General features: G+C 44.6%; 1 protein-coding gene across 4 annotated transcripts in view; it reads right to left on the bottom strand.

The window, feature by feature from the left end:
* The window catches only part of LOC146194162 (general transcription factor 3C polypeptide 3), a 219124-nt gene that overhangs the window by 126491 nt on the left and 67300 nt on the right, over positions 1-25333 (bottom strand). For all 4 annotated transcript variants that reach the window (XM_084597272.1, XM_084597270.1, XM_084597268.1 and 1 more), the window contains exons 7-8: positions 21709-21870; positions 7794-7881 (exon numbers count right to left, since the gene is read on the bottom strand). In XM_084597272.1, coding sequence (XP_084453398.1) covers positions 7794-7881; positions 21709-21870 — 250 coding nt within the window. The remainder of the gene's footprint in view (positions 1-7793; positions 7882-21708; positions 21871-25333) is intronic.

Genomic DNA, 25333 nt, shown 5'->3' with positions numbered 1-25333 from the left:
GAATACATTGAGCACATAATATAATATTTGCGAGCAGCCATGGTGTCATGTCATGCTTATGGTAAATTATGCGAATAAACATAACAGTCTAAGAGCCTCAATGTTCTAGAAGACGTTATATAGCCCGCCTATGCAGGCAACCATGATGCACAACAAGGTGGTGGTCGCATCCCGTTGCAGCTACAGGAGTGAGAGAATTAATCCGGTTCTCCGGCAAATACGAGGACTCCAACTCCAATACGCGGTGGAGGGGACTTTTTTCAGCATCTTTCGGGCCACAACGCACGGGTGCCTTTGCCTTTCACCTTTATGGAAACGCGAAATGTAAAGGGGCTCGCGTGCTAGGCAATATATATATAGTCACACATGGTATATGAATAGTTAATTTCAGGGTGTGTGCTTGCTTCAACCTTGATCTGATTTCAGTCCTTTTCTGGCAACTGGACGAAACATTTTTGTACTTGTAGTAGTAGAGGTTTCGCTCTAAACTAAAATTCATGTGAAATATTTTGCACCTGAAAATCACAGCAACAAATTATTCTATTTTAGCTTAGGCACGTGACAGCATTAAGTTGGTTATGTGCCAATGAAAATAATCATTATTTTTCTCCTATCCTGCTCTAATTCTCGGTCACTCATTATAAACATTTTGTTGACTTCCGTACAACTGATTAGAGCCCCGTCACATCTGACGACAAAAAATAAGAGATATATGAATATTTAGGCCAAAGCCTTTATATGCCTCATCGTTGTTGGCAGAGGGTGTCACACTTTCGAGGAGGATAGTTAAAAATAAATAAATAAACCTTGTCTCCACCGAACCTCCATTCCTTGGGAGCGCTTTAAGAACTGCGTCAAGCCCCGGATCGTGAAACGTTCATCATAATTCCCCTTGTCTACTGTGAGGATAGCGGGATTCCGCGAGTGACAGATACTGCGCCTTTAATTTACTCTAAACGAATTATAGAACGCCGGTGAACTGTGATGCGTTGAATGGAGTGCTGGTTGTGTTCGACAAGGGGCGCACCATGTATCGTCACGACTGGTCATGACGTCACCAGGCGATTCATGCATAGATGAAGCTGACTCCGCCGGGCATCCGATCCAGGCGCCCGTGCGGCGCCTTTCATTTGCCGCTTCCTCGAACGACACACTACACAGCAAACAGAAGCAGACCCAGATGCCTAGGAGATGTTAGTACAACAGGCACCAGCGGCATTTCAAATTGATTTACAGGATATAAAAAAGGCGCAGTATCTCTCACTATTCTCCGCAGACGCATGTACCACGCCGTAAAGGAAGGGAGGAAGGTGGAAGTGAAAGAAGAGAGAGAGATCGAGGTGCCGTAGTGGAGGGCTACGATCTAGCGCGCTCTAAGGCTTTTGCCTCATCGCACTATAGTGGTCAAAAGTGCCCTCTAGAACGTTTTTTATATACTGAAACAGGAAAAACCACCAAGTATTAAAAAAGTGGAGCAAAAAATACACCCGAAGGTTTTTTGTTTTTTTCTGAACTCATCTGAACCGGTTCGGGCAGGGTTGAACCGGTTCGAATCGGAATGGAATGTGTCTCTGGAGCCGAAACCGAACCCGAAAGGTGTGAACCCGAACCAAACCTGAAAAAATTCCGGTTCGACACCCTGCGTAGGCCTGTACAACCTTCAGTTTATACCGCTTATTAAGCTTAATTACAATTCCTGCCACCCTCTCATTATTGCTACAGAATTCGTCTATATTACCAGCTATATACTTATTGACAAAAAAACCCACTCCTAGTTCTCGCCTCTCCGGTAAACATGGATAACCCAGTGCATGCCCATCCCTCAGTGCGGTATATGCCTCATTCGGCCTCCTAGCCTCAACTAAGCCCTATGACATCCCATTTCATACCCTCTATTTCCTCTAACAGCACTGCTAAACTAGCTTCACTAGCTAGGGTTCTAGCGTTAAACATTGCCAGGGTCAGTTTCCAATGGTGGCTTGTCCAGCAAAGCCAGAAGTTCTTAGCACCCCCTGCTGCGACACAGGTCTGACCGCCGCCGTGGCCAGTTGCTCCGCAGCCGCTGGTAACTGAGGGCCGGGGTTTTATACGACTAATCATGGGAGGTTGCGGCCAATTACTGCACCAGGGCGGCCAACTCCTGCTCTGGTGAGGCAGTGCGATGCCGGAGGTGTTCACCGGCATCAGGTCACACCCCAAAACTGTTTATGCAATTCCATCAACACGCGGATTATTGTTTTTTTTTTTTATCCGGTGGAGAATTGCGCGGCACCGGGATTTGAACCCCGGTCCTCTTGCATGCAAGGCAGATGTTCTACCGCTACGTCACTGCTGCACATGAGAGATGCTGCAATTCTGAATAGATATCTGCACGCTATACGTCCTAAGGAACACATGTGCAAAATTTCTTAGTGATATGGAAAGTATAAATACAAAAGTCCTGAGCACGAACTTGAAAATTTACTGAAAACTGCAAAAGGAGAAAAGCATTTCAAAGTTTGAAACCTCTTTACTCATACAAGATGCAGATGAAATTGCAAGAAATTTCGCATGCAGAGCCATAGGCTATATAGCAATGATTCACAATCATTAGAAATCTTCATAATATCGCATCGTAGCCCGCACAGATTGTGCGAGTGGCCACTGCTGCCTTCACAGTCATGCAGCTCCTGCTTTCTTGCGTCAATCCGCGCTTGGGTATCATATAGCAACTAGTGTCTCCATTTGCCGCTACACATACCACACTCACAGTGCTGTCGCAGCATATTTGTTCATTAGAGAAAAGTCCAATTTTCTTTTCTGATGCACTGACGAAATCCACGGCGGAGTCGATCTCGTAGAACCCGTTGCCGTCGTTAGGCCCAAAAGGACTCTGGATACTTTTCATGCAAGACACTGTCAGTGTTGAATTGCGCCTCCTTCCTTTGAATTTAAACTCAGTGCAGAACTTTTGGACCTTACACTTTTTAGGGCTCACCATGATGCACAAAAAAAAAAGAAATGCGCAGAAGCAACCACGGCCAATCGCTTGCGAAGCACCACCGCAAAAGAGAACCTGACCCTGCGTGTAAGCTTTGCCGCACAAACAAGCTGCCCATAGCCAATGGCAACATTGGAATCACACCACGTGATTGAAGAGGGACCTTAACGAGGCAGCAAAAACCACTTTTTGTAATTATTTCTCGTAGAAATACGAAACTGCCGACTGTTGTACGGGCAAGATTAAGACAAGTGCCTCCCGGAGAACAGCGCCCGTCTCGATAGTAGTAAAAGTGGCAGTCTGTTTCACTGAGGGACTGTGTGGTGGCCCTAGCATTACGCCCTATAGGTTGACAGTTCAGTTGACAGCCGAGTGGTGTGGTTTCATCGTTCCTCCGATTGCATGCGGCTACCAGGAACAGATGAACTGGCGATAGCGGGAGCTTCCGAAAGCGTCAAATAGATGAGTTCTTTCTTTTATTAACTTTATTTAGTTTTCAGCTAGTTAGGTTAGGTGCAGCCTAAAAAATAGATTTTTGGTTATTTGTCCTAGCGGCCCGATTTTCATGCCGGCAGCAAGGTTTTTCAGCGTTTATTCTTTACCTATTTTGTTAGCTTGTTAGCTTTTTAGATATTCTTTTTTTCTAGGTTATTGGCATTCACAAAATTTATTTGAACGCATTTGCTAGTCATTTTTCCTTTGCAGCCTGTATATTCTAACACCTCGTAGTAGAAATAGTTCAGTTGATACATGCATAAGATGTGCAACCAAAAGAAGTGTTTGTGTAATCAGTGTGAGGGTAATTTCAAGGAAACGGTAGAGGAAGCGGAAGGCACTGACTTTTTGTGCCGGTGTTGCGTGCCCCTAGACAGGTTTGAAATAGAAAAGGTTGGTCTAATGTTGCTTGTCGAAGCCTTAGAACATGAATTAGGTTTATTAAGGACAGAAAATCAGAACCTGCTTAGACAGCTTCCTCAATTGGAAGAAAAAATGGAAGTAAAGCAGAAGAAAGAGTAATAATGAAGGCTAAGCCCAACAAAATGGCAACCAGGAGGTCCAGAAAGAAAACACAATAAGTAATGCCGAAAGTTGGGCGAGTTGGTTATCGTTCATGATGGAAAATAGCGTGAAAAAGTACACGAAGGACGGAAGGAAGACACGGACAAGCGCTTGTCCATGTCTTCCTTCCGTCCTTTGTGTACTTTGTTGCTCTATTTTCCATCATGACCAGAAAGAAAAGTATGAAAAAAGAGATTTAACACTAGGATCAGCTATAAACATGTAAGGGGGTAGAAAGAGAGCGAAATGGCTAGAGATAGAACAGCAGTTGAAGGACGATGAAATAAGTGTGTACACTCTATGCGAGACTCATCTCAGGGATCTAGAAGATCCACCGCTTATCGAAGGCTACGTCTGGGAAGGGTGCAACAGAACAAGAACAGAGAAGAAGTGGGGAGCAGTAGGTATGTTGATACAGCAAGGAACAAACTGGCAATGAACATATTTGGGTATCAGGAACAATTTCCGGCATAAGGACATGACTAGGGGTAGTTTATTTATGAACGGGACACCAATGCACGCAGGAAAACAAGGATCTCGTTTAATGTCTCAGTGACGATATAAGCCAGTTTGGAGACGGGGCCAATATTATTCTACTGGGGGGCATCTGCACGCTGGACATGGTGATGCATGTTGTTGTAACGTTGGCGTGCTGCTCTTTTACCTGGAATATGGCTTGCGAGTGTGGGAAGAGCAGTGGTGCACGGATCGTGGCAACAGCTGGCTGCCAAGGAACATCCAGACTGCCCATTTTTGACAAGGATTTCTCATCTTCCATGATACTTGTGCGGTTGAGCCGTGCCAGCCATACATGATGAGGCATCTCGGTGAGTTGCTTCATCAGGCGGAGTTGCTCACGTGTACTCTCGGAAACTTAAAAAAACCAGAGGTCGATCGTGCAGCTCTTCAGCTTCCGTTGCTTGCACTATGCCCGGCTATTACAGTCTATGACAGCTCAATAAACCATAGCTGCGAAAGCCATTGCTAGTGGAACTGCACAAGCACACTTGATACGATACGTTCGCTCTATTCTTTCGTTGGACACACAATGCACTGCGCACGGCGCATTACTGAATACCCCCTATACCAATACACATGTTAAGCGCGCGTGAAATATTTGCAGGCGCACTTTTGCATCCGTAGCGCTTTTTTAATTTTCTGTTGGTCTGAAACATCTTCAAGACCATTAAAACGCGTGGAAGTAGCCTGCAAGTGGTTGCTCCGCTTGCAGGAAGAGCTTCTGCTAGCATGGCCTCCGAGATCACCCCCCGTGCGTGCATGTTTCGCACGCGCAGGGTTGATCTCGGAGATCATGCTGCTAGAAAAACACTTCGCAACATGGTCGCGAGGTGGAGCCACGATTACGCCCTATAGGGAAAGGAAGTGGGAGAGGGTATGGTAGGAGGCAAAACCCAAAACGCTGCAGGCACAGATAACGTAAGGAGGCACTGATAAGACTTGCCCTATCTCCACAAACCGATTGTCATGGCACGCAGTGAAGCTGCTTTTCACGGAAGGCGTGCAAAAATGCTCAACTTTCATTAATATTTTCGTTTTTTTCAGCGATGCAGCTGATTCTGATGCATTATATATTAACTTCTAGTGCAAGCATCGCTTTTATTTTTCTACACAGGGTAGCTGAATATCTAAATATTTTGAAAATATAAACAACTGAGAACTGAAAAAATTTGAAAAAAAAAAAGCTTTTTTTTGACCCCCATCTCCCCTTAACCTCAACCAGCCCCCTAAATTTCTGCCACCCCCTGCTGCGCTTTGCTTCCCTTCGAATCCAGTTTGTTACCCTCAGCGACCATCGGTTATCCTCTCTTCGCACTACATGTCCTTCCCATGTCCATTTCTTCTTGAATTCCACTAGAATGTCAGTGACTCAAGTTATTTCTCTGACCCACTCTGCACGCTTCCTATCTCTTAATGTTACACCTACCATTTTGCATTTGATGGCTTGCTGCAATGTCCTCAGCAACCAGTGTATGTTGGAAATTATTCAAATCAATTATGTTATGAACTTCTCCAACAATTGGCACAAGATTTGAATGAGGCCTCCCCCAGCGTTCTTTTTTGACGTTTGAAAAACCCACACCGATACTACGAGCCATCCAGCTGGATGAAGGCTTACTTTTCCATGAAAAGCGCTGCCAGGGTCAGGTTCAGCAACTAAGTCACCGTGGGTGCTTCTGGTACTTTTACACTTACACATGCTGAATATGTGCTATGGCCCCTTTTTTAATATATTCACAAATGGGGATGTGTGATATTTAAAATTTCTAATACAAATCAAATATGTTTGTAATTCATTTTGTATTCAAAAAAAAAAAACTGATACTGTTTGTGCTGTGCGTCTTCTTTCTCTATCCTTGTCTTGGTGCACTACATATTGTTCCCTTCAATCATGTACAATCATGTACCAACAAGCGCAAACATCTACCATTCTAACTTTTCGAATATTTGCAAAAATCATCGAATAGTACACAAAACAATTTTTAATTCCCAGCCCCCCAAAGCCTGACTGCAAGGAATGTGCAATGAAGCGTCCCCAAAACGGGCTGTTTTATGAAGAGGGACACAAAGTGAAGCACTGGACCAACCCAGCAAAGTGTCACTTGGGTTTCACCATCATGTTCTACTTAAGTTGAGGACAATGGCTATGGAACGAAAAATGGTAGGGGTAACATTAAGAGATAAGAAGCGTGCAGAGTGGGTCAGAGAAATAACTCAAGTTACCGACATTCTAGTGAAAATCAAGAAGAAGAAATATGCATGGGCAGGACATGTAGTGCGAAAAGAGGATAACCGATGGTCGCTTAGGGTAACAAACTGGATTCCAAGGGAAGGAAAGCGTAGCAGGGGGCGGCAGAAAGTTAGGTGGGCGGATGAGATTAAGAAGTTCGCAGGGGTCAAGTGGATGCAGCTCGCACAGAACCGGGTTAATTGCAGGAATATAGGAGAGGCCTTCGCCCTGCAGTGAGTATAGTCAGGCTGATGATGGCGAGATGTTCATCAGATATGTGATACAGTTTTCGGCCGTTTTTTTCAGGACCATTCTGGCTCATGGTTAATTTTGATACTCTTTCTGATCCCTTGATGGCCAAATTAATGAGAGTTTAGTTTATTCAGCAGTAATATGACAGTTCCACCTACATTCATGTCAGTCCTTCCTGTACAAAAATTAATATTGGATTTTCACTAAGGTACACAATTCTGTGGAATTCTAGTTTAATTTTATTTGCAAATACCATGTGAATTTCGAAATCAACAAAAACAATGTTTATTATTTTATTTCCATTTTTTCTCACAGCTCAGATTTTCAATATTTGATCTGACTGTCGAAGGCATTTTTTTTTCCATATTCTTATACGGTTTGTATATTCAGACACCCTTATTGAGAACAGTAGATAATATTGGCACTGAATCTTAATTTAATTCCCTAATGTATTTGATTTGGTAGCACACTAGTGGTACTGAAAATGCCCATCCCAGAACAAGCAAAACTGCCTATCATGATAAAGGTCCAGGCTGTGACCACACCCTGCCATGCACGTGTGATAAAGGGTATGCCATCCCTCGGCTATTCTCTCCTAGGTAAAAGGAAGAGCACTTCCCTGGCTGAGCTAGACAGGATTTGCCACACTTCCTCCTGTGACGACACTCGCTCGGCCTTCACGAAGCAAGTGGTAGAACACCAAATGCCCAATTTGCATGCTCATTGAGTTGGACAAATGGAAGCAGGTCTTACCTTCCGAGGAGGCATCAGTGGGGAACTTGAGCACTGAGGTGAGCAGCACGTGTGTGGCTGCAGCCAGGTTGCCCCGCTGGTGGTGCACCTGCACCACACTCATTCTTGGCACATCCCTATTCATACGTTTAAGGTACCTCCCATAAATTTGCACTTCTGGATAACCATGATTACCCCGTTTCAACAAATCGTATAATATCATCCGCACATGTGTTAACAAGCAACATGAAAAACTGATCAGTGGCACTCACTTTCCTGCAGCATCAAGGTGCAAAGGGCCAAAGCCATACAAGGCACCACCGGAAAAATGAATTGGTGAGGAGAAACGCTTCTTTGTGCTGCCTTGGAGACACAAGGGTGAACCATTTGTTAACTACATGAGCAGGCCGGCATGAGTAGAACCGCCGGGGTGGTGCAGTGGTAAGATGCCCGGGTTCCATCCCGACCGCGTTTCGATGGAGGCGAAACGAAGAGGCGTCCGTGTGCTGTGTAATGTCAGCGAATGTTAAAGATCTCCAGGTGGTCGAAATTATTGTGTAGCGCTCCACTACGACTCCTCTTTCTCTCTTTCCACTTTCACTCCCTCCTTCCTTCCTTCCCTTACAGCATGGTACAGGTGTCCGCAGAAACAAGTGTGACAGATACTGCGCCTGTCCCTTCCTGTGGACCAATTATTAAATGCGGCAACTGATGGCCTCTCCACAAGCCACTGGGGTCAAGTATCCTCAAAAACAACCAAAAAAGTGATCCTGCCTCATCATCTACAAACCATCTCTTCCATGCTGGGGACAATAAAAATATAGACTCAATTCTGCTACAAAAAGCGCTGTGTGCATACCTGAAATCTATGGACGAGCTCGTGACATTAGTGGAGATGCTGCGACACTAGCAACAACAGTGACTGTCGGCATGTAGGCAAAAGCCCAACACCTGTCGGCATTGGATGCCCAGCGCTTGCCGTGTTTTCGAGCATAATTCCTGCAAGCTGTGGTGCGGTTGTTTGCGCCATGGGCCACAAAAAAGAAAACGGCACTTGTTTTACCATGTTTCTTGTGGTCGGATAAAGATGAGAGCGGAGGGCAGCGGCGTTGCGCGCGGCAAGTAGACCCTTCGGCGACGGATCGCGCCTTCGCGGCTAATGTGCATTACACTTCTGCACTGGAACTGGATCAGTTAGTTTGCAACTCAATTTTTGTGGTTGCTTTTCCGCCGCACGATGAACAGCGCAATAACGAACGCCTGCAGCTCGTGCTCTTTTTTTTTGTATATCAAGTCACAATAAGTTTTGACATGACATTCTGTGTACGTATGATTTTAATCGAAGGCAGGAAAGCTGCACTGTGACATCCCATCCACCTGCTGTACTGCCCTTGTATATGTTCGTACAGAAAAGGACACAACAGCTGCTGTGAAGGTAACTGCAGTTCCCTTGAGTGGTCACTCCACCGCGACATTGCCACAGGCCCGGACTTGTAAAGTAGCTTTTCTCTGTTTTCAGTTTCACGAGATTCAACGAGTGACTCTTCATCACCACGCCTAGAAACCGAGTCCCGCAGCATTATTTCGTTTCAGACATCTTATAGTTGCGCGAAAACTATAAGGCCAACTGTGACAACTAGGCCAACAACACATCTTACTGAAGCATTATTTCGTAATATTAAACTTTCTTTTGATGGTCACTAGGAACCTGACGAACGACTTAAAATATCCACGTACAACCTAGCTTTTATCGAGCAGGATATTTAAGTATGGTATATATGGTATATGGAGATTTTTTTTATCATTATTATTTTCTTTTGAACATACTGCTAGCCTCTTTCGAGGCTGTTGCAGGATTGGAGAATATAGTTAATTGGGGTACATAGTTACATAGTTAATAGTTAATTTGAAACACATCACAAGTTATATAACTATGTACTATAGAATAACGTCAAAATTGAGTAGCCATCATGCACGGTAATGTCAAAGTCTATAGTGTAATATGCAATGCAACAAGAGTACAGGTGAAGTAATATTTCTTAATAAGTAGTATTGAAATGCTAGATTACCATGTTCGAGGAAAAAAAATAGTTACGGCAGGTTAGAAAGAAAAATTTCCAGAGACTTAGAGCCAACAACCTTCTCGGGTAACATGTTCCAACTAGCCCGACAGCATGTCCTCTTCATGTTCAATTCCTTAATTGCTTGTGGAAAAAATGAATAACGAAAGGTGTCAGTATGAAATTTATACTCTACTAAATGTTGTGAATGTTTAGTTCTAGTATTTCTTTTAGATGAAGGGACTAGGTAAAGCTTGGAATCTATTCTTAAAGCACCATTTATCAGAAGGAAGAGGAACTTAAGGCGTAAAGTTCGGGCACGGTTACTAATAGTGGCAAGGTTCGCGCTGTTCAAAAGTTCAGTTGGGGAATCGTTACGTCGATATTTGCTGAAAATAAACCTTACTGCTTTCCGCTAGACACTCTCCAATTTATTTATGCATTATGTTCGCTAAAGAGAAAAAAGCACGGAAAATGCTTTTGATGTTATATATTGCACATGTTTTTTCCATTTCAGATCTGAAGAGATGAGGACACCGAGATATTTGTATTCTTGGACTGCTTTTGATGATTTATTTCCAACTTCATAGGGGAAATCTAGCGGGTTCTTTTTTCTTGACACAGTCATGAAAACTGATTTCTCTAGATTCAGAGTTTATTGGAGCGATGACAGGGTCGGTCGATGTATTGCTGTTTTGTACTTCTATGAATAATGTGCAGGTCTGCAATCCTACATGCAAAGCTTTAGTGCCTAGCAAGTGGCGCATATTACAAAAAAAAATGTGACAGAAATCGGAATCGAGAAGCTCCTCCCACCGAGAGCGACTGCCATTTTGAAATGTGCCGTCACAGAGGTGGCGGAGCGTCGTCTGCAATGTAGGCTCCCTCTTGTGGACGATGGACACAGTGGTCGTCCCTCATACAGATTAGAGTAAGGCACGTTTTCTTCAGGCATGATCAAGTGAGCTTCACGGTTAGGTTCCATCGACGCACTGATCTGTCACGTTACACTATCACCGTAGTGTGGGGCTTTCAGCTCCGCGATGGAGACAAAACTGATCAGCGGATGGCCTACTGATCTGTTTTGGTCGGATCACGATCGGAGGCCGAGCAAGAACTTGACACCCGATGAGTTAACGGCTTGAACGGCTGTGCGTGTCTGTAGCTTAACCGTGTTAGAAAAAGGAAAACAAGAAGCTACACTTTATATGTTCCCCCTTGTCATCAGCAATGACCTTGGCCAGAAATATTATTAGGCGGCGAACTACCGGCCCGTTCAGCAACGAGTAGGCCTAGCGCGAGTAAGCGGGGCTTGGGTCTAGAGTTTCGGCGTTTACGGAGCGCGCATTCATAAGCTTTAGCAGTTGCATGTGGCCATCGAGTGTAGTTCTGGCAGTAGCGACACCTAATCGACGATTGCTTACATCACAAAGTGCGTGCACATTGAGTGGGAAGTGTTGATATGTGAGCCTGTCTAGCGAGCTCTGCCGGCAGCTGTCGGCGCCATTTGGGGGTAAACAAACCCGCTGGGGTCGCAGTTGTAATCCACTAATCGGCGCATTCCTGCGAGAGTTTATGGCTCGCACACTAAATATTAAATGCTGTATGTTTTAATAAAACGTTCTGCTGGGCGAGTCGGTTCATGTTTGAAAAGGGATACCTTTAGCGCAAAACAAGTAGGAAATGGACGAGGACATAACACAAGACACGAAAGAGCGCTACATGCACACATGTAGTGCTCTTCAGATTACTTTTTTACATTAGAACCCTCACAAGATGTCATTTGACTCGAGAGTCAGTCACAGTCGCGCGGCTGCGGGGAAGGCAAGACGCGGAGACGGCAGCAGATAAAGCGCAGTGGGCAGTAAAGCGCATTCGAATCGCGTTGGGTTTTGCAATGATGGGACTGAAGCGTCAGTGGCGATGCATGCTTTCGTGCACTGGCCGTGGCCAGGCTGAACATAGTTTTGCAAAAATGCTTTACCAGCCTAAAATAATTAAGTTTGAATAGCACGCGCATATAACAGCAGGTGAAGGGGTACCGTTTCGTTCAAATGTTTTGTCTACTTCTGAAATGTCGCAAGGTATACTCTCGTGTCAATGCATGCTTGTTTGGTATTTCCTCTTAGTTTTGGACCAAAAGAGTGACGGGCAATAGCTCAAGAATCGGCAACACAACGCTAACCCCTCCCCCCTTTCGCCGCAACACACAGCGAAAGGAAACGTTGGACACGTGCCTTTGTATATGTGGGAGGATTTTGTTGCTAAACAAGCTAACCCTCCTAACGCAAGAATAATATGCTTCTGATTGTATGCTTAAATAATACAGTATGAGGCCATTGATTTCGGCCTCCTCGACAATCTCTAGACGAAGTCCAAAACAGGTCTGAGGATCACTAAGGTAACAATATTAAGGCTTGTCAAAAAAAAAAAAAGAATATGAGAATAAAACATTTTTGCTGAAGAAAAAACAAAAGGTCTCATGACCTCCGTCGACGACGTACATGCAAGAGCGCAGCCGACACCGCAAATAGCAGACGACATGACGATGAGATCTCGTTGTGACATCAGCACCCAATGGTTGCCAGACCATAAAGCTGCTTTCAATATGAATAATAAAAATTCATTTTAAAACTATCTACTGCACCGAATGAGTTCAAATTTCGAGGATTTAACGTGTGTGGAGTGAAACGTAATATGTTAGCTGTCATGAGCAATTTAATGTCCCAAAGTGGATTCGGCTATGAGGGGCACAAAGTAAGCAGCATAAGAAGATTTGAATAAAAATGTATATTAAAAAAAGATTGGCAGATTGCTTAAATTTCGCTGCAAGCGATTGTGGAGAATGTTGTATTTGCGCTCATGCACCTCTTTTATAGACCATTTACAGAGAGTAGTTCCACTCTCCCTAACAGGTGGCACTACTAGGACAGCCATCACTGCTGGCCTTCGGAACGCATCGGCACGCAGTGCAGACTGCTGCTGTGCATCGTGTTTCTTCCTTCCATGTTTCGTCCAAGTTCTTTCGCTGTTATATTTGTTATACAGTACCAACTAGCCTGGCATCTTGCACTTGTGAACGTTAAAGAACCCCAGAGAGTAGGAATTTCCGGAGTCCTCGACTAACTGCCTGAGTCACTCTGGGATGTTAAACCCCACCCACAAACCAAACTAAACTTTAATTAGACAAGCACTGCTGCAATACATGTAATAGCTGCTGCTTTTATGAAACTAATTAATTTACGGGTCAATAATGAAATTTACCATGATAAGGTTTTTTATATCCCCGCTTGCTTGGGCTGCCTACTGTGGGTTCTGAATTCCGGTGCAGTTTCCAGTCACTTTCGCCCGAGCGCAGGTGAACGCCGCTGAGCGCCTAATGCGGCCTTTAAGCAGCGTAATAGTCTCTTGACGCCATGACGTTTACAGAAGGTAAAATTATATCTCATCAATTTTCAGGGATTTACACGCGTCCCTATTAACCAGTAAATATTGTGCACAATGGACACTGTGCACAGTGAACATTCATAATGTGTCCCAGCCAGCACGGTCTGACCATGCGTTAGTCCTGTGCGCAAGAAAATTTTAACAATAAGTTTGAGGGAATAATCAGTTTGTAATCTATTCAGTTTTACAGAAAACCATGTTTTTCACAAAGAGCGCTAGAGAGGGAATTGATTAAAAAAAAAAAAACGAGCCGACGGCTAACGGGTTTCCTGACACGTTCTAGCCAATGCAGACAGGAGGACGCAACAAATGAACTATGTGATTAAATTAAACATTTTTTAGCACCTACACACACTATGGGCATTCACATGAAGTTTTTTGGCTGTCTACAAGCTCATAGCTCCCAGCAATAGTGGGTACACCGCACCATGCAGCCAGGCGCCAGAAGGCTCGAAGGCCAGTGATGGCAGAAGGGGCACATGACCACACATGGCAGCACCCATGCGCTGCACTCGCGCTGTAAAGGGTCTATAGAGCAAAGAGAACAAAATGAGAGCATTCTTAAAAAGCCTTCATGTATATTATTAACCTGTGAATGATTTCGACACGTCTATATGATAAAACAGATGTTAAAAGTTTTTTGTTTTTGTTTTTTGATCGACCACCAAGATAAAACAAGTTTGCAGCGCACTATAGGCAAATGTTACAAAGAACTAAAAGATTGAGTTCTTTTTATTCGATGAAATTTTGTCACTTAAGATGCATGTACAGTGAGCTAGAAATATGATTTCTAGTTCCCTGTAGTAGCCAGTATATTGTTCTATAGGTTGAAGGTGCACGGAGCAGTGGAAAGCCCATCAAAAAAGTCTTCATAGGAAAAACATATTTCCAGTCATTCATATTGTTGTCCTCCTTTCGTGCACTAGCAATAGACCCAGGAGTTGAACAGTGTTGACTATTGGTTTTTCTTATACATTGCGCTTTCTCATTTTCATTTAACTTAATCTGTCACTGCAGCCTCCCACCGTAGCCACGTGCTGCTGAGGGCACACGGAGGAGGAAGCCAATGCAGCGCTCTTCGCCAGGTAACTCCAGAAGTAAAGTAACTCCAGAAGTAATCGGCTGATAAAGTGCTGAACTACTCTCCAGGCATAAACCAAACTATTTCTATGCACAGGTGAATCTTGCGATTCAGAATATTTGCACGTGCAAACTGGTTTCGAAAGCAGCATCGCTTAGCGCAGTGTAGGCATGCTAAGTTTTTGCCTACACCTCATGTTTACAAACATGTCGCTTGTCTATGCATTTCATAAGAGTGAAAGCATCAACTCTAAATGCCTTTGTACCTCATTTAACAATTACATTCTTCAAAACTAGGCAGTTCGGATCACACATTTTCCCGGAAAATATATGTTGTTTTCCCGCATTATTTTTTATAAGGTTTCAGCCAAGTTTGATTGCACTGGCATAACTTGGAAACTGAGGAAGTGCACCAGCCAAGAGTATCTTTTCGTTTTGAAATATCGGACTCACAATGTTCTCCAATTGTTGCCCTCTATTTGTTCGTTTTCTTTTTGCATCGATGATCACGTATACTCCGCACCCAAGGCCACATCACGCTGACAACACCATATCCCGATCACAGACTCGATTACGAGTACATCTTGTTGAAACCTGCTGAGAGTTTAAGGCTGACCAAAGATCTTGCGTTGCTACGCCAGAAGGTGCATGCTCGATACTAGCCACAGAAGACGTTTCTTTTTATGGAAGTGAAAAACGCCCATGTGTCGAGATTTGTTAGAGAGGTGCTCAAAATTAATTTGCAGCCCTCTTCACAGCCCTGGAGATAAAGAATTGCCTGATAATTTGCACTGCATGCTGCGTGTATTTCGGTGACAGCCTAACCACTCGGGGTGTGCACCGTAGCTTCTGCTTGGGAAATTCCATCGTCGCAAAATACACGGAAAGCAGGGCCGGTTTATCCAGGGTTCAAATGAACCGGGCCCTATGTTTTGCGGGGCCCCCCAACAACCAGAAAAGAATGAGCGATTTCGAGGTTTGGTCCAAAAAATTGTCAAATCATCGTCTGCCTCATTTCCCACGTATGAAATTAGAGCTTATGCACTGCAATGTCGTATGCATCAAAAGCTGTTTGTCGCATCGTACACTTAATCACAAAGCCAGCCTCACGATTCGTCAAAGTAGAAAACTTTGTACTCGCCCAAATAGGCAGAAAAATATCCAACATGTTGTAACTGTTTTCAGTTGGGTTACTCAACCGGCACTAACTGGTTCCAGGTGCCTGAAGTCAGCGGACCCTAGTTAGTGATCAAGTGGAATCAACGGCTTCTAGCTGGCTTTCAGTCGGAAGTCAGCTGTTACCAACCAACTGACCTCTGTCACTACTGCTGTTAAGAACAGTTATCATCATCATCATCATCATCAGCCTGACTATACCCCCCACAGGGCGAAGGCCTCTCCCATATTTCTCCACTTAACCCGGTTCTGTGCTAGCTGCATCCACTTGACCCCTGCGAACTTCTTAACCTCATCCGCCAACCTAACTTTCTGCTGCCCCCTGCTACACTTTCCTTCCCTTGGAATCCAGTTTGTTGCCCTAAGCGACCATCCATTATCCTCTCTTCGCACTACATGTCCTGCCCATGTCCATTTCCGCTAGAATGTCAGTAACGAGTTATTTCTCTGACCCACTCTGCACGCTTCTTATCTCTTAATGTTACCCCTACCATTTTTCGTTCCACAGCCCTCTGGGTTGTCCTCAACTTAAGTAGAACTCTCTTGGTTAGCCTCCACGTTTCAGCCCCATAGGTGAGCACAGGTAAGATGCAACTGTTATATACTTTCCTCTTGAGCAATACCGGTAAGCTGCTAGTCATAATCTGGAAGAACAGTTAAATGATTTATAAATCTGAGCGTAAGCAGTGAAAGCTATTAGTTGGGTATTATGACTGTCCATAGCAGACCTCAGTAATTTGCCACTGCTGTGAGTGGAGACTGGGGATTCTCAGGCGAGAAGGTCCCGTCCAGGAACACTCCCAGCAAAATGCTCGAAAACGTTACACAAATACCTTTATTTGCTCGCTTAAGAGTTGGACCAAATTCAGACATGCTACGAATACACACCCAATTTAAAAACCTAATTCCTGTCAAAAGTTTGTGTAAACATGCAATGTTTCCGAAGAAAAAATAAGAGGACGCTTAAGCTTTGCTTTGTAGACGTGATAGCACGGCTTAAGTGTTCATCCTTTATTAAAGATGTAGGGACACCATATTTTTGTACGGTAATTTTGCGTTGTAAATAGTGCGTAGCAATTCTGTAAGCATAGAGCACGATGTTAGAAAACAAAAATCGCATTAAATAATTTATTATCATATTATTAGTATGCAGCAATTTACGGTTTCGGTTCGTAGTTGCCAGGAAACAGAGATAACATTGAAATGCCACATGGCCCGAAAACTCATGACGTCTGCTCTGTTTGCAGTTTGACTCCGATGCTCTGCCACATGCTCTCATGGCGCAGTCACACTGCGGAAAGAGTTGGTCAACTGTATCTTGTCCACTATAGTCAACTGCATCCGTAAATATGTTTGCGTCGTTTTGGCAATGCTGTCACTCCGCGCCAACACAAAATATTCGGAAACATGCCATTGTCGCCTACGAACAGCTGTTGCCAACTCACTCTCCGACAACTTGTTGCTCATAGCAGTGCCGATGTCAGCCGCTCGCTTCGCTACAATATTGCCCAAATTCCTATACTATGCGAGCGGCTTGGAAAAATGCCATTTTCAAAAGATGCCCTTTTCAACAGGCACAACCATTTCGAAAAAAATTAGCTCCCCGCATTATCAGAGCGTTTAGAGAAATAAACGAATTGGCATATAAACACTATATCGCTGTTTCTGTAAAAGATTACCTTCAATTCGTCTCTCTAGATTAATTCACAAAACTATTAGATGATTGGTAGAGTATTTACGGTAAGGATTTGCGAAAAGCTTATGAGCAAGGCCCAACTCTATACTTAGTCTGCGCTTACACGCAGCCAATCATCTTTCGCTATGAAATTCGCGGGTGATACCCACTCAAGAAGTTCAATTTTCACAAATGCCCGCCTTACTTCTGAGGGAGACGTTCTTTGTCCAGTCTGACTGGGTGGTCTGCGAGAAAATATATTCTCAGGCGATATTTATTAACAACCTGCGGGTTCATACTTAACCAGCCAAAAGACGAGACACAGCAAAGAGGGGACAGGACAAGGCTGTGTCTCGTCTTTTGGCTGGTTAAGTATGAACCCATACCAACGTGCCCAGTCATCAACCTGGTTGAACCTGCGGGTTCTTTGAGTAAATATGGCGTGTGTTCTCAGCAGGTGAGCAGGAAATTCTAACATGCCCCAAATCTCAAACGTGACAACAGGCAGTGGGATGGAGTAGTGACAGGGGGAAGGGGGAGGGGGCTTATAGAAGCCCTCTTAATATTTTTTTGAACCGGGCCCTCATCACTGTTAACCCGGCCCTGGCAAAAAGACCCAACAACCGACCGCGAGCAGTGAAAAACGAATTTACGTGATATACTGCGTGCGCCAGGCTAGCTGAAGGTCTGCTCCGGATCTGTTCGCCTGTGACACTTTGCAAAAGAAGAATGTGCAAGACTGGCATAAAAGCAAACTGAGCGTTAAGAACAAAAAAACGTACACATCTAGCCGAAGCGTCAGGCACAAAACTAGTACCGCGTGAGACACTACTAGCTGACTCAAGCAGTAGTTTCGTAGACTCACATAACACTAAGTGCCCTCTGACAAACTACAAGTAAGCAGACAGCTTACTTTTGGCCTTTCTATATGATACATATATTACCTCCGAAAAGAACTCATCTGGTAGCAGCTGACCTCCTATCGTGATCCCAGCGGAAAAAACTGCCAGGACAAGTCACATCACGCGCTGCTAATTCGTATCATCAAGTTCTACTGTTTCGCTTCCGTTGCAGTTTTTTTAAACAAAGTTAGACAGTATAAGTTAAAGGCGCCAAAACAACACGCACACACACAAGAAAAGAAGAACGGGACAGAGCGTGCAGGCGCTCTGTCCCGTTCTTCTTTTCTTGTGTGTGTGCGTGTTGTTTTGGCGCCTTTAACTTATAATGAATAGACACCAACTAGCCCAACAAGAAGTCCTCTTAAGTTAGACAGACTTTAGCTCGGTTAACACAGTTTTATCAGACTGAAATGATTCTTGCATGGATTCGCCTCGTCGAGGCCTTTTTAACAATATATAAATCCACGTTTTAGCCTACAGTTAATCACATTAAACTAATTAATGATTATGAACTAAGAACTATAAATGGTGTAGTACAGCAACACTTGATATAAGCTATTGAGCGGTATATCGCTTGATGTTGCAGCGTGAAGCTAAATTTAGTTATAATTTACCAAGTAAGAGTAGTTAATTAAGGTATACAATCAGTTCAGTGCAATTGTAGTCGGCATAAGCTATCCAACGATATATGACCTAATGATGTAGCATAAATTTCAACTGATACCAATTAACTAATTAATGGCAGTGAATTCAGACCCAAAATCAGTAAAGGGCAATTATACTTGACATAAACTAACCAAATACCTTGAGAGTTAATTGTTAGGCTAGTTGGTGTGCGTGTAAGGGCCGCACTTTTTTTTCCGGACTCGAGGGACAATACAGTTAAAACTCGACATAACGAAGTTTTGAAAATTGACAGTTTACTTCGTTATAATGAAATTTTGTTGTATCAAAATTTCATGCCTGGCATGCAGAAACATTACGAAAGCACGTGCCAGTTGTAAGGACTTCGTTTTTATTTCCCCTGAAAGTAATCCGTGACCTTCTTTTGTGTCTGCTTAGCTATAAGAGATGGCCTCACACTGCATTCATAGGCCCACAGAGATTGCCTCGCTTCTTGCTGTCCTGTTAAACTCGCATAAAGCCACAGCACGTATATTGCGTCAAGCACTTCATGGTTGCTTGGGGCTTTGCCGTCTTTGGCGTCAGCATCACTGCCTGGGTCCTCCTACGAAGGACCCAGACAGTGACGCTGACCCAGGCAGTGACAAAGCGAAGGAGAGTCGGAATCGGCAAACCGAGTGCAAGCAGAGCCTGCGGAAGAGGCGGCCGTGCAAGAGCCATGCGAGAAAGGGATCGGGCATGCGCGCTGACGCATCAGCCTTCTCAGGCACGTGGAAGGAGTGAGCAGGGTAGGAAAAGGAGGGGGGAGCCGCTGCTCTCCTCCATTTGTGATTAAGCAAAAAAACAGAGGGAGAGAAAAAAACGCGGGAGGCGGGGGCGCGGATACTCTAGTGGCTTATCGCTTATCTCTTGCTTGTAGGGAGCGGATGCCACGCGCCCCGGGAGGCCCATCCACATGAGTTACCAAAGTCTCACGCGCTGGCAACGATTTCCCTCTACTTCAGCCGTCGCCTCCTATGCGAAATTTTTGTCCTTCAGGGGATTTCGTTGTAATGAAATACAGAAACATTTACTTCATTATACTGAGGTAAAATATACATGTTTTCCAATGGCCATTATGTGATGTATTCCTTGTAACTGTTATATTGAGGATTTCGTTATACTGAAGTTCGTTATACCGAGGTTTAACTGTATTCTGGGTGCGGCCCATACACACGACATATGGTAAAAAAAGACCTTTTTATGCAATAAAAACAGACCAATCAGTGAATGCGCACCATTTATTTATCGCAGAGTGTTCAGACTCCGAGCTCCCTTACTTCAGCTCTGCCACATAGCTACCGATATGCCTGCCCATCATGCTAGAATGGCAACGACAATTCACGAAAGATAAAGCACACAGGAGCCTCAACTACGGCGTGTGACCACGTCAACCACTACTCACGCGCCCATGACAGTTGCAGAGCAAAGCCGAGGTGGCCGGGGCTGGCGATGCCGATATGGATTGCGGAAGCTCGCAGTAGAGGGAAAATATGATAATGTTGATGACCTGTGACTTTCGACGCCATTCGTCGTGGGCGGCATCTGGAAGCTCCTGTGCACATGCATCCTGAAGGCTATTCCCACGTGGGTCATGGAAAGTTTGGATGCAGCCCTTACACAAACTTTTTTTTGTTCTTGTAAATATTTGCTTTGGGAAATAGGGGGTGTGGCCCATACGCCGGTGCGGCCCTTATACGCGTTTATATGGTAACACTTGTGGCTATTTCTGTACACACATTCCATACATGGCACACATAACCCAAGTAATGGCGCGCATTAATAAAAAACTACGAAGCTCGCACCCTCACTTTGTTTCTCTGGTTAGCTTTTTTTTTCTATACCTCAAGGTCCACAGCAAAATTTGGGTATCTTAGACGACAAATGACAACTTGCGCGTCGCTAACCCTGTACGGCGGCGGTATCCAGAATCCCCAAAAATGGCGGAAACGCGTGCGTTCAGTGCAAGGGTGCCAGTTCTTGCAATAAGGTCTGTAAGCTTGTGTTTCAGGGATGAATTATGAAATGATACTGTATGAAAAAAAAAGACATAGACAAGAATTTTTTCTTGGAATTTTTAAATCGGGTAAACTTAGATTTCATGAGTGAAGCTCTCACTGTATGAAAATAATCGAAGGCTATAAAGTGAGAAGATTTAATGGCTTCAAATTACCTTGGGCTGTACTATGCCAGCGGTGACCTTGCTGGGCTAAACACGTAAACTATGTCCAACTTTATGCTGTTTTCTTTGAAGCTGTCTACTCCTTCAGTTTATATCTCTACATACAAATCAATTGTTCCTCGTACCTTAGATTATGGTTCCATCATCTAGGAACTCTGCACAAATGAGCTAGAGAAAAGAATAGAGAAAGGGGTTCATTTATAACAGCTTTAGCCAAATTGTGGGGCTGACTTGCCATCAATAAAACAGAGAAATTTTCAGTCCTCCCTCCCTGGATGGGCTGCCTCAATTACAGTTCCAATTCAACCGGCCAACTACTGTTGTAACTTTTTTTCCTTTTGAAAAGCGGCAAGTGATGACTGGAATATCACTGCTGACATCGTTTGCTTCCATTCTAAGGCAATGTTGCATGACAACAACATTTTTCTTGTGTTTGCGTCTTGTTTTCTTGAGCCTGTGACTGCTTATTGCTGCTTTTCCACGGCAAAATAAAATCATCATGATCATCATCAGCCTGACTATACCCACTGCAGGGTGAAGGCCTCTCCCATATTCCTCTAATCAACCCGGTCCTGTGCGAGCTGCATCCACTTGACCCCTGCAAACCTCTTAATGTCATCTGCCCGCCTAAATCCTTCCCTTGGAATCCAATTGTACTATTTCAGCATAGGTGGCAGAACCACCCTGGCAAATGTTATGCAAGAAGTGCTGTGACCACAAGAAGCCAGGATTAGCACTCTTGAGGGCTCACCTTGGCCAGCTCGCGGGATAGCTTGAGGCAGGCGGTGCCCTGCCCCATCTGGTGGACGAGGGCAGTGCAGCAGGCCAGGGCACGTGGCTGGTCCCCCACTTGCTCGTACAGGGAGCACAACTCAAAGCGCAGCTCTACGTTGGAGGGCTCCGCACGCACTGCCTGCTCTCCAGGAGAACAATGCCACAACAGAGGTGAATACTTTGGGACACTCAATTCACTCTTTCCCTACTTAGCCTACTGCAGTGATTACAGACACAATGCGCCATTTGATAAGTGGCATCATTGGGGTTACCAGCACCTGGTGTGGTGGCGCGCAATCCCCAAAACCCCACTTGGAGTACCCATAACTTCCCTCTCTACAAGCACCCTGCTGTTAACCTACCTTCCTGCGTTAAAGAATTCTGTACAAGAAATGCATTCATGTTCCCTGTTCAATCACTGCAAGGTGCACAAATTCGTTCTGGCTCAATTTTTCTCTTCATGCTCCATCCAGCAGATAATTCCCGTCAAAAAACGGCCCTTGCATTGCATAAGGAGCAGCAACAATGATGCTTTCTCAAGAATGTAGAACATCTGGTCGAGCAAGTGCCACAAAGGTCTTGAAAGTGTTATGTTTTCTAGGTGCCCAATTACGTTCTTGGGCTTGGCCACAGCTCAGATAACACTTACTTGAAAATAAATAAACGAAGTGTGGGTTGTGGTCATGCATGTAGCAGGATGGTTATTTGTCTAAGTGGGTTTAGGAGTAGGCAACCAGAAGCAGGAAGTTTTAAAAGGAGAGTCAAATAAAGATAAGTCAAAATGGCAGGATTTCTGGTCCAGGATTACGCGACAATATTATGTGTTGCTAAATTATCAGCACCACACTTCTAGCCGAGATAAAGCATTTCATTGAGTACTTCTTGGCTTTTGTTCCTCTTTGCCCTCTCAGTGGCGATTATGCCAACAACACTCAGACATTTGTTGGAAAAGAACAGTGTACTGTCCAGAGACAGCCACTCTCTGTAAGCCTGGCACCTCCATATGAGCACTTTTTGCGGCCCTTGTGCTCAAGTCTTGTGTTCGGGCTGCCCTGATCACAGCGCGTGGTCAATAGGTTCAAGTGCTGGCCACAGCTCCCCTTCAATCCCTTGTTGAATGCTACTGACTGTTTCTAGGGCGCATTCAGAAATGAAAGTGCCTCTGATATGTTGAAATCCCATGTCATACTGCAATGCTGGGCTGCATGAGTGGGTATCACAATCGGAGTTTACAGCTGACTAGTACCAAGTACAGTTGCCAACCAATTTTTCGAACCCTCAAGGGGCCGAGATAGTGTCCCGAAAATTAGGCAGTCTGAAAAAATGAATTCACGCAAAAAAAGTCACTTCATTTAGCGAGCGGCTTGAAAAAGTGACTCAATATGTCTCTGCGGGGAACTATGTTGCCACACAATTCGGCTTGCACGTCGACAAGGGTGACTTTCTAGCTGTACACAGCCGAAAGTATCATCAAAGCTCGGGTTAGTTCACTGCTAGTTGGCAGCACAGCCTCTGGCTCCTCACTGTCGGAGCCCAAGTCATCACTTTCAAGCAACTGGCGAACAATTTTGTCGTCGGTGCGTCCAGCGCAGAGCTCGATCTCGCTGTCAGCGTTAGCAAACTGCTCCAGCGTCACTTCCATGGGAACGGCTCCTGCAGCGCACAAGTGCTCGATGAGGTCAGCAGATGAAAACGGTTGATGGGATTTACTGGCGCTATCATCAGATGACAACGGCACTTCATCCCTGATTGCGAAACCTGCGTGGCAGAAGCGATTCCGCAGTGCCTCCTCGGTCACCGCCTTCCATGCATTGGAAATCATGCCGAGTGCAGACAAGTCGACACTGTAGGTTTTGCCGCTGTGCACGCATAACACCATGCGACTAAGCACACGTGACTGATAAAAGTGCTTGAGTGTTCGGTAGTTGATGCGGCGATGTAAACAGCACAACACACAACATGTGAATGGCAACCGCGGCGACTGACGACTGCGCACGACGGCAGCACGGCAGAGCTGGCGGGACGTCGGACGGTGCAGCAAGCAGTGCCTGCTATCAAGGCTATACCGGGTATGTGAGGTTCCAATCAGCGGACGATATGACACGTGGGTTCAAAGTTGCAGAAAACCAAAATGGCAGCAGCCAGAAAAGCAAAATGGCACCGGTGTTGTTCGCGTTTTCGGTAGCTCTTGAGTCGCGAATCGAAAGAAAAAGTTTGAAAAATAAAACGAGACAGATTTCATACATCCGAAATTTCGGTCAGCGTTATACATTAACTCTATGGAGTGGATGGTGGTGCTATGGCAAGGTCCGCATTTTCAGGCAGGTCCGGAAAATTGGGTGTCCGAAATATCAGTCAGCGACTGTAGAGCCTTTCACTGGCCACACCAAAAGTTTGCTTTGCATTCTCTACTTTTCCCTTCTCTATTTCACCAACAGGGTGCAAGCTGTATCCTGCATTCAGGTGAATAAGTTACGAACGCAATTGATGCCATCATCGTCATCATCATCATCCGCCCGACTATACCCACTGCAGGGCGAAGGCCCCTCCGGTATTTCTTCACTTAACCCGGTTCTGTGCTAGCTGCATTAACTTGACCCCTGTGAACTTCTTAACCTCATCTGCCCACCTAACTTTCTGCCGCCCCCTGCTACGCTTTCCTTCCCTTGGAATCCAGTTTGTTACCCTAAGCGACCATCGGTTGACGCCATAATTGATGCCATAACTAGAGACAAAAAAATTATAGGGACATTTAAGCTTCGCTCTAAAGGTATACAGGTGCAATAGAATGTTTAACACTGTCTTTTCATTTCACAAATTAAAAAAGAAATCATCATCATCATTATTAGCAGCAGCCAGATTATGCCCACTGCAGGACAAAGGCCTCACCCATATTACTCCAACTAACCCGGTCCTGCGCAAACTTCTTAACCTCATTCGCCCATCTAACTTTCTGCCACCTCTAACGCTTTAATGTTGTCCTTCCTTTGGAATCGAGTTTGTTACTATAAGCGACCATCGGTTAACCTCTCTTCCCACTACATGTCCTACCCATGCCCATTTCTTCTTGATTTCCACTAGAATGTCAGTGACATGAGTTATTTCTCTGACCTACTGTGCATGCTTCCTATCCTATATATTACACCTACCACTTTCCGTTCCATTGATCCCTCCTGCATGGACCTATGAAAATGTTTGTATTTAAATTATTGACATTTCTAAAACTGTTACCGTATTTGCACGATTCTTACACGCCCCCGATGTAATGCAACACGGAGTAATGTTTCACACCTAGAAACAACGAAAATAACTTTGCGCCGATTGTACCATGCACAAGAAATAATGCAGTGAAGAAGCACTTGAAAATTGCTTAAACATTTAATGGAGCAAAATTGGCACACGCAAACACAGCCACGAGACGCGGAAGTCATAGGCTACTCGCTGTCAGAGTTGGAAGGTAGCTCTTTCGCGCTGTCTACCGACCACAAAAAGTCCCCTTCAGTACCATGGAAAAAGTTGGAAATTGGCCATTTTTTTAAATGCATGCATGCCCATTGCTAGCGAAAGGGCCTTCCACGCACCGTGAATCCATCTCGTAATGT

The sequence above is a fragment of the Amblyomma maculatum genome, chromosome 3 (genome assembly GCF_055883805.1).
Source record: "Amblyomma maculatum isolate TAMU_Amacu chromosome 3, ASM5588380v1, whole genome shotgun sequence".
In the NCBI taxonomy this organism is placed as follows: Eukaryota; Metazoa; Arthropoda; class Arachnida; order Ixodida; family Ixodidae; genus Amblyomma; species Amblyomma maculatum.
Note: the sequence above shows the minus strand (reverse complement) of the source record. Positions and strands in the feature narration are given on the sequence as shown.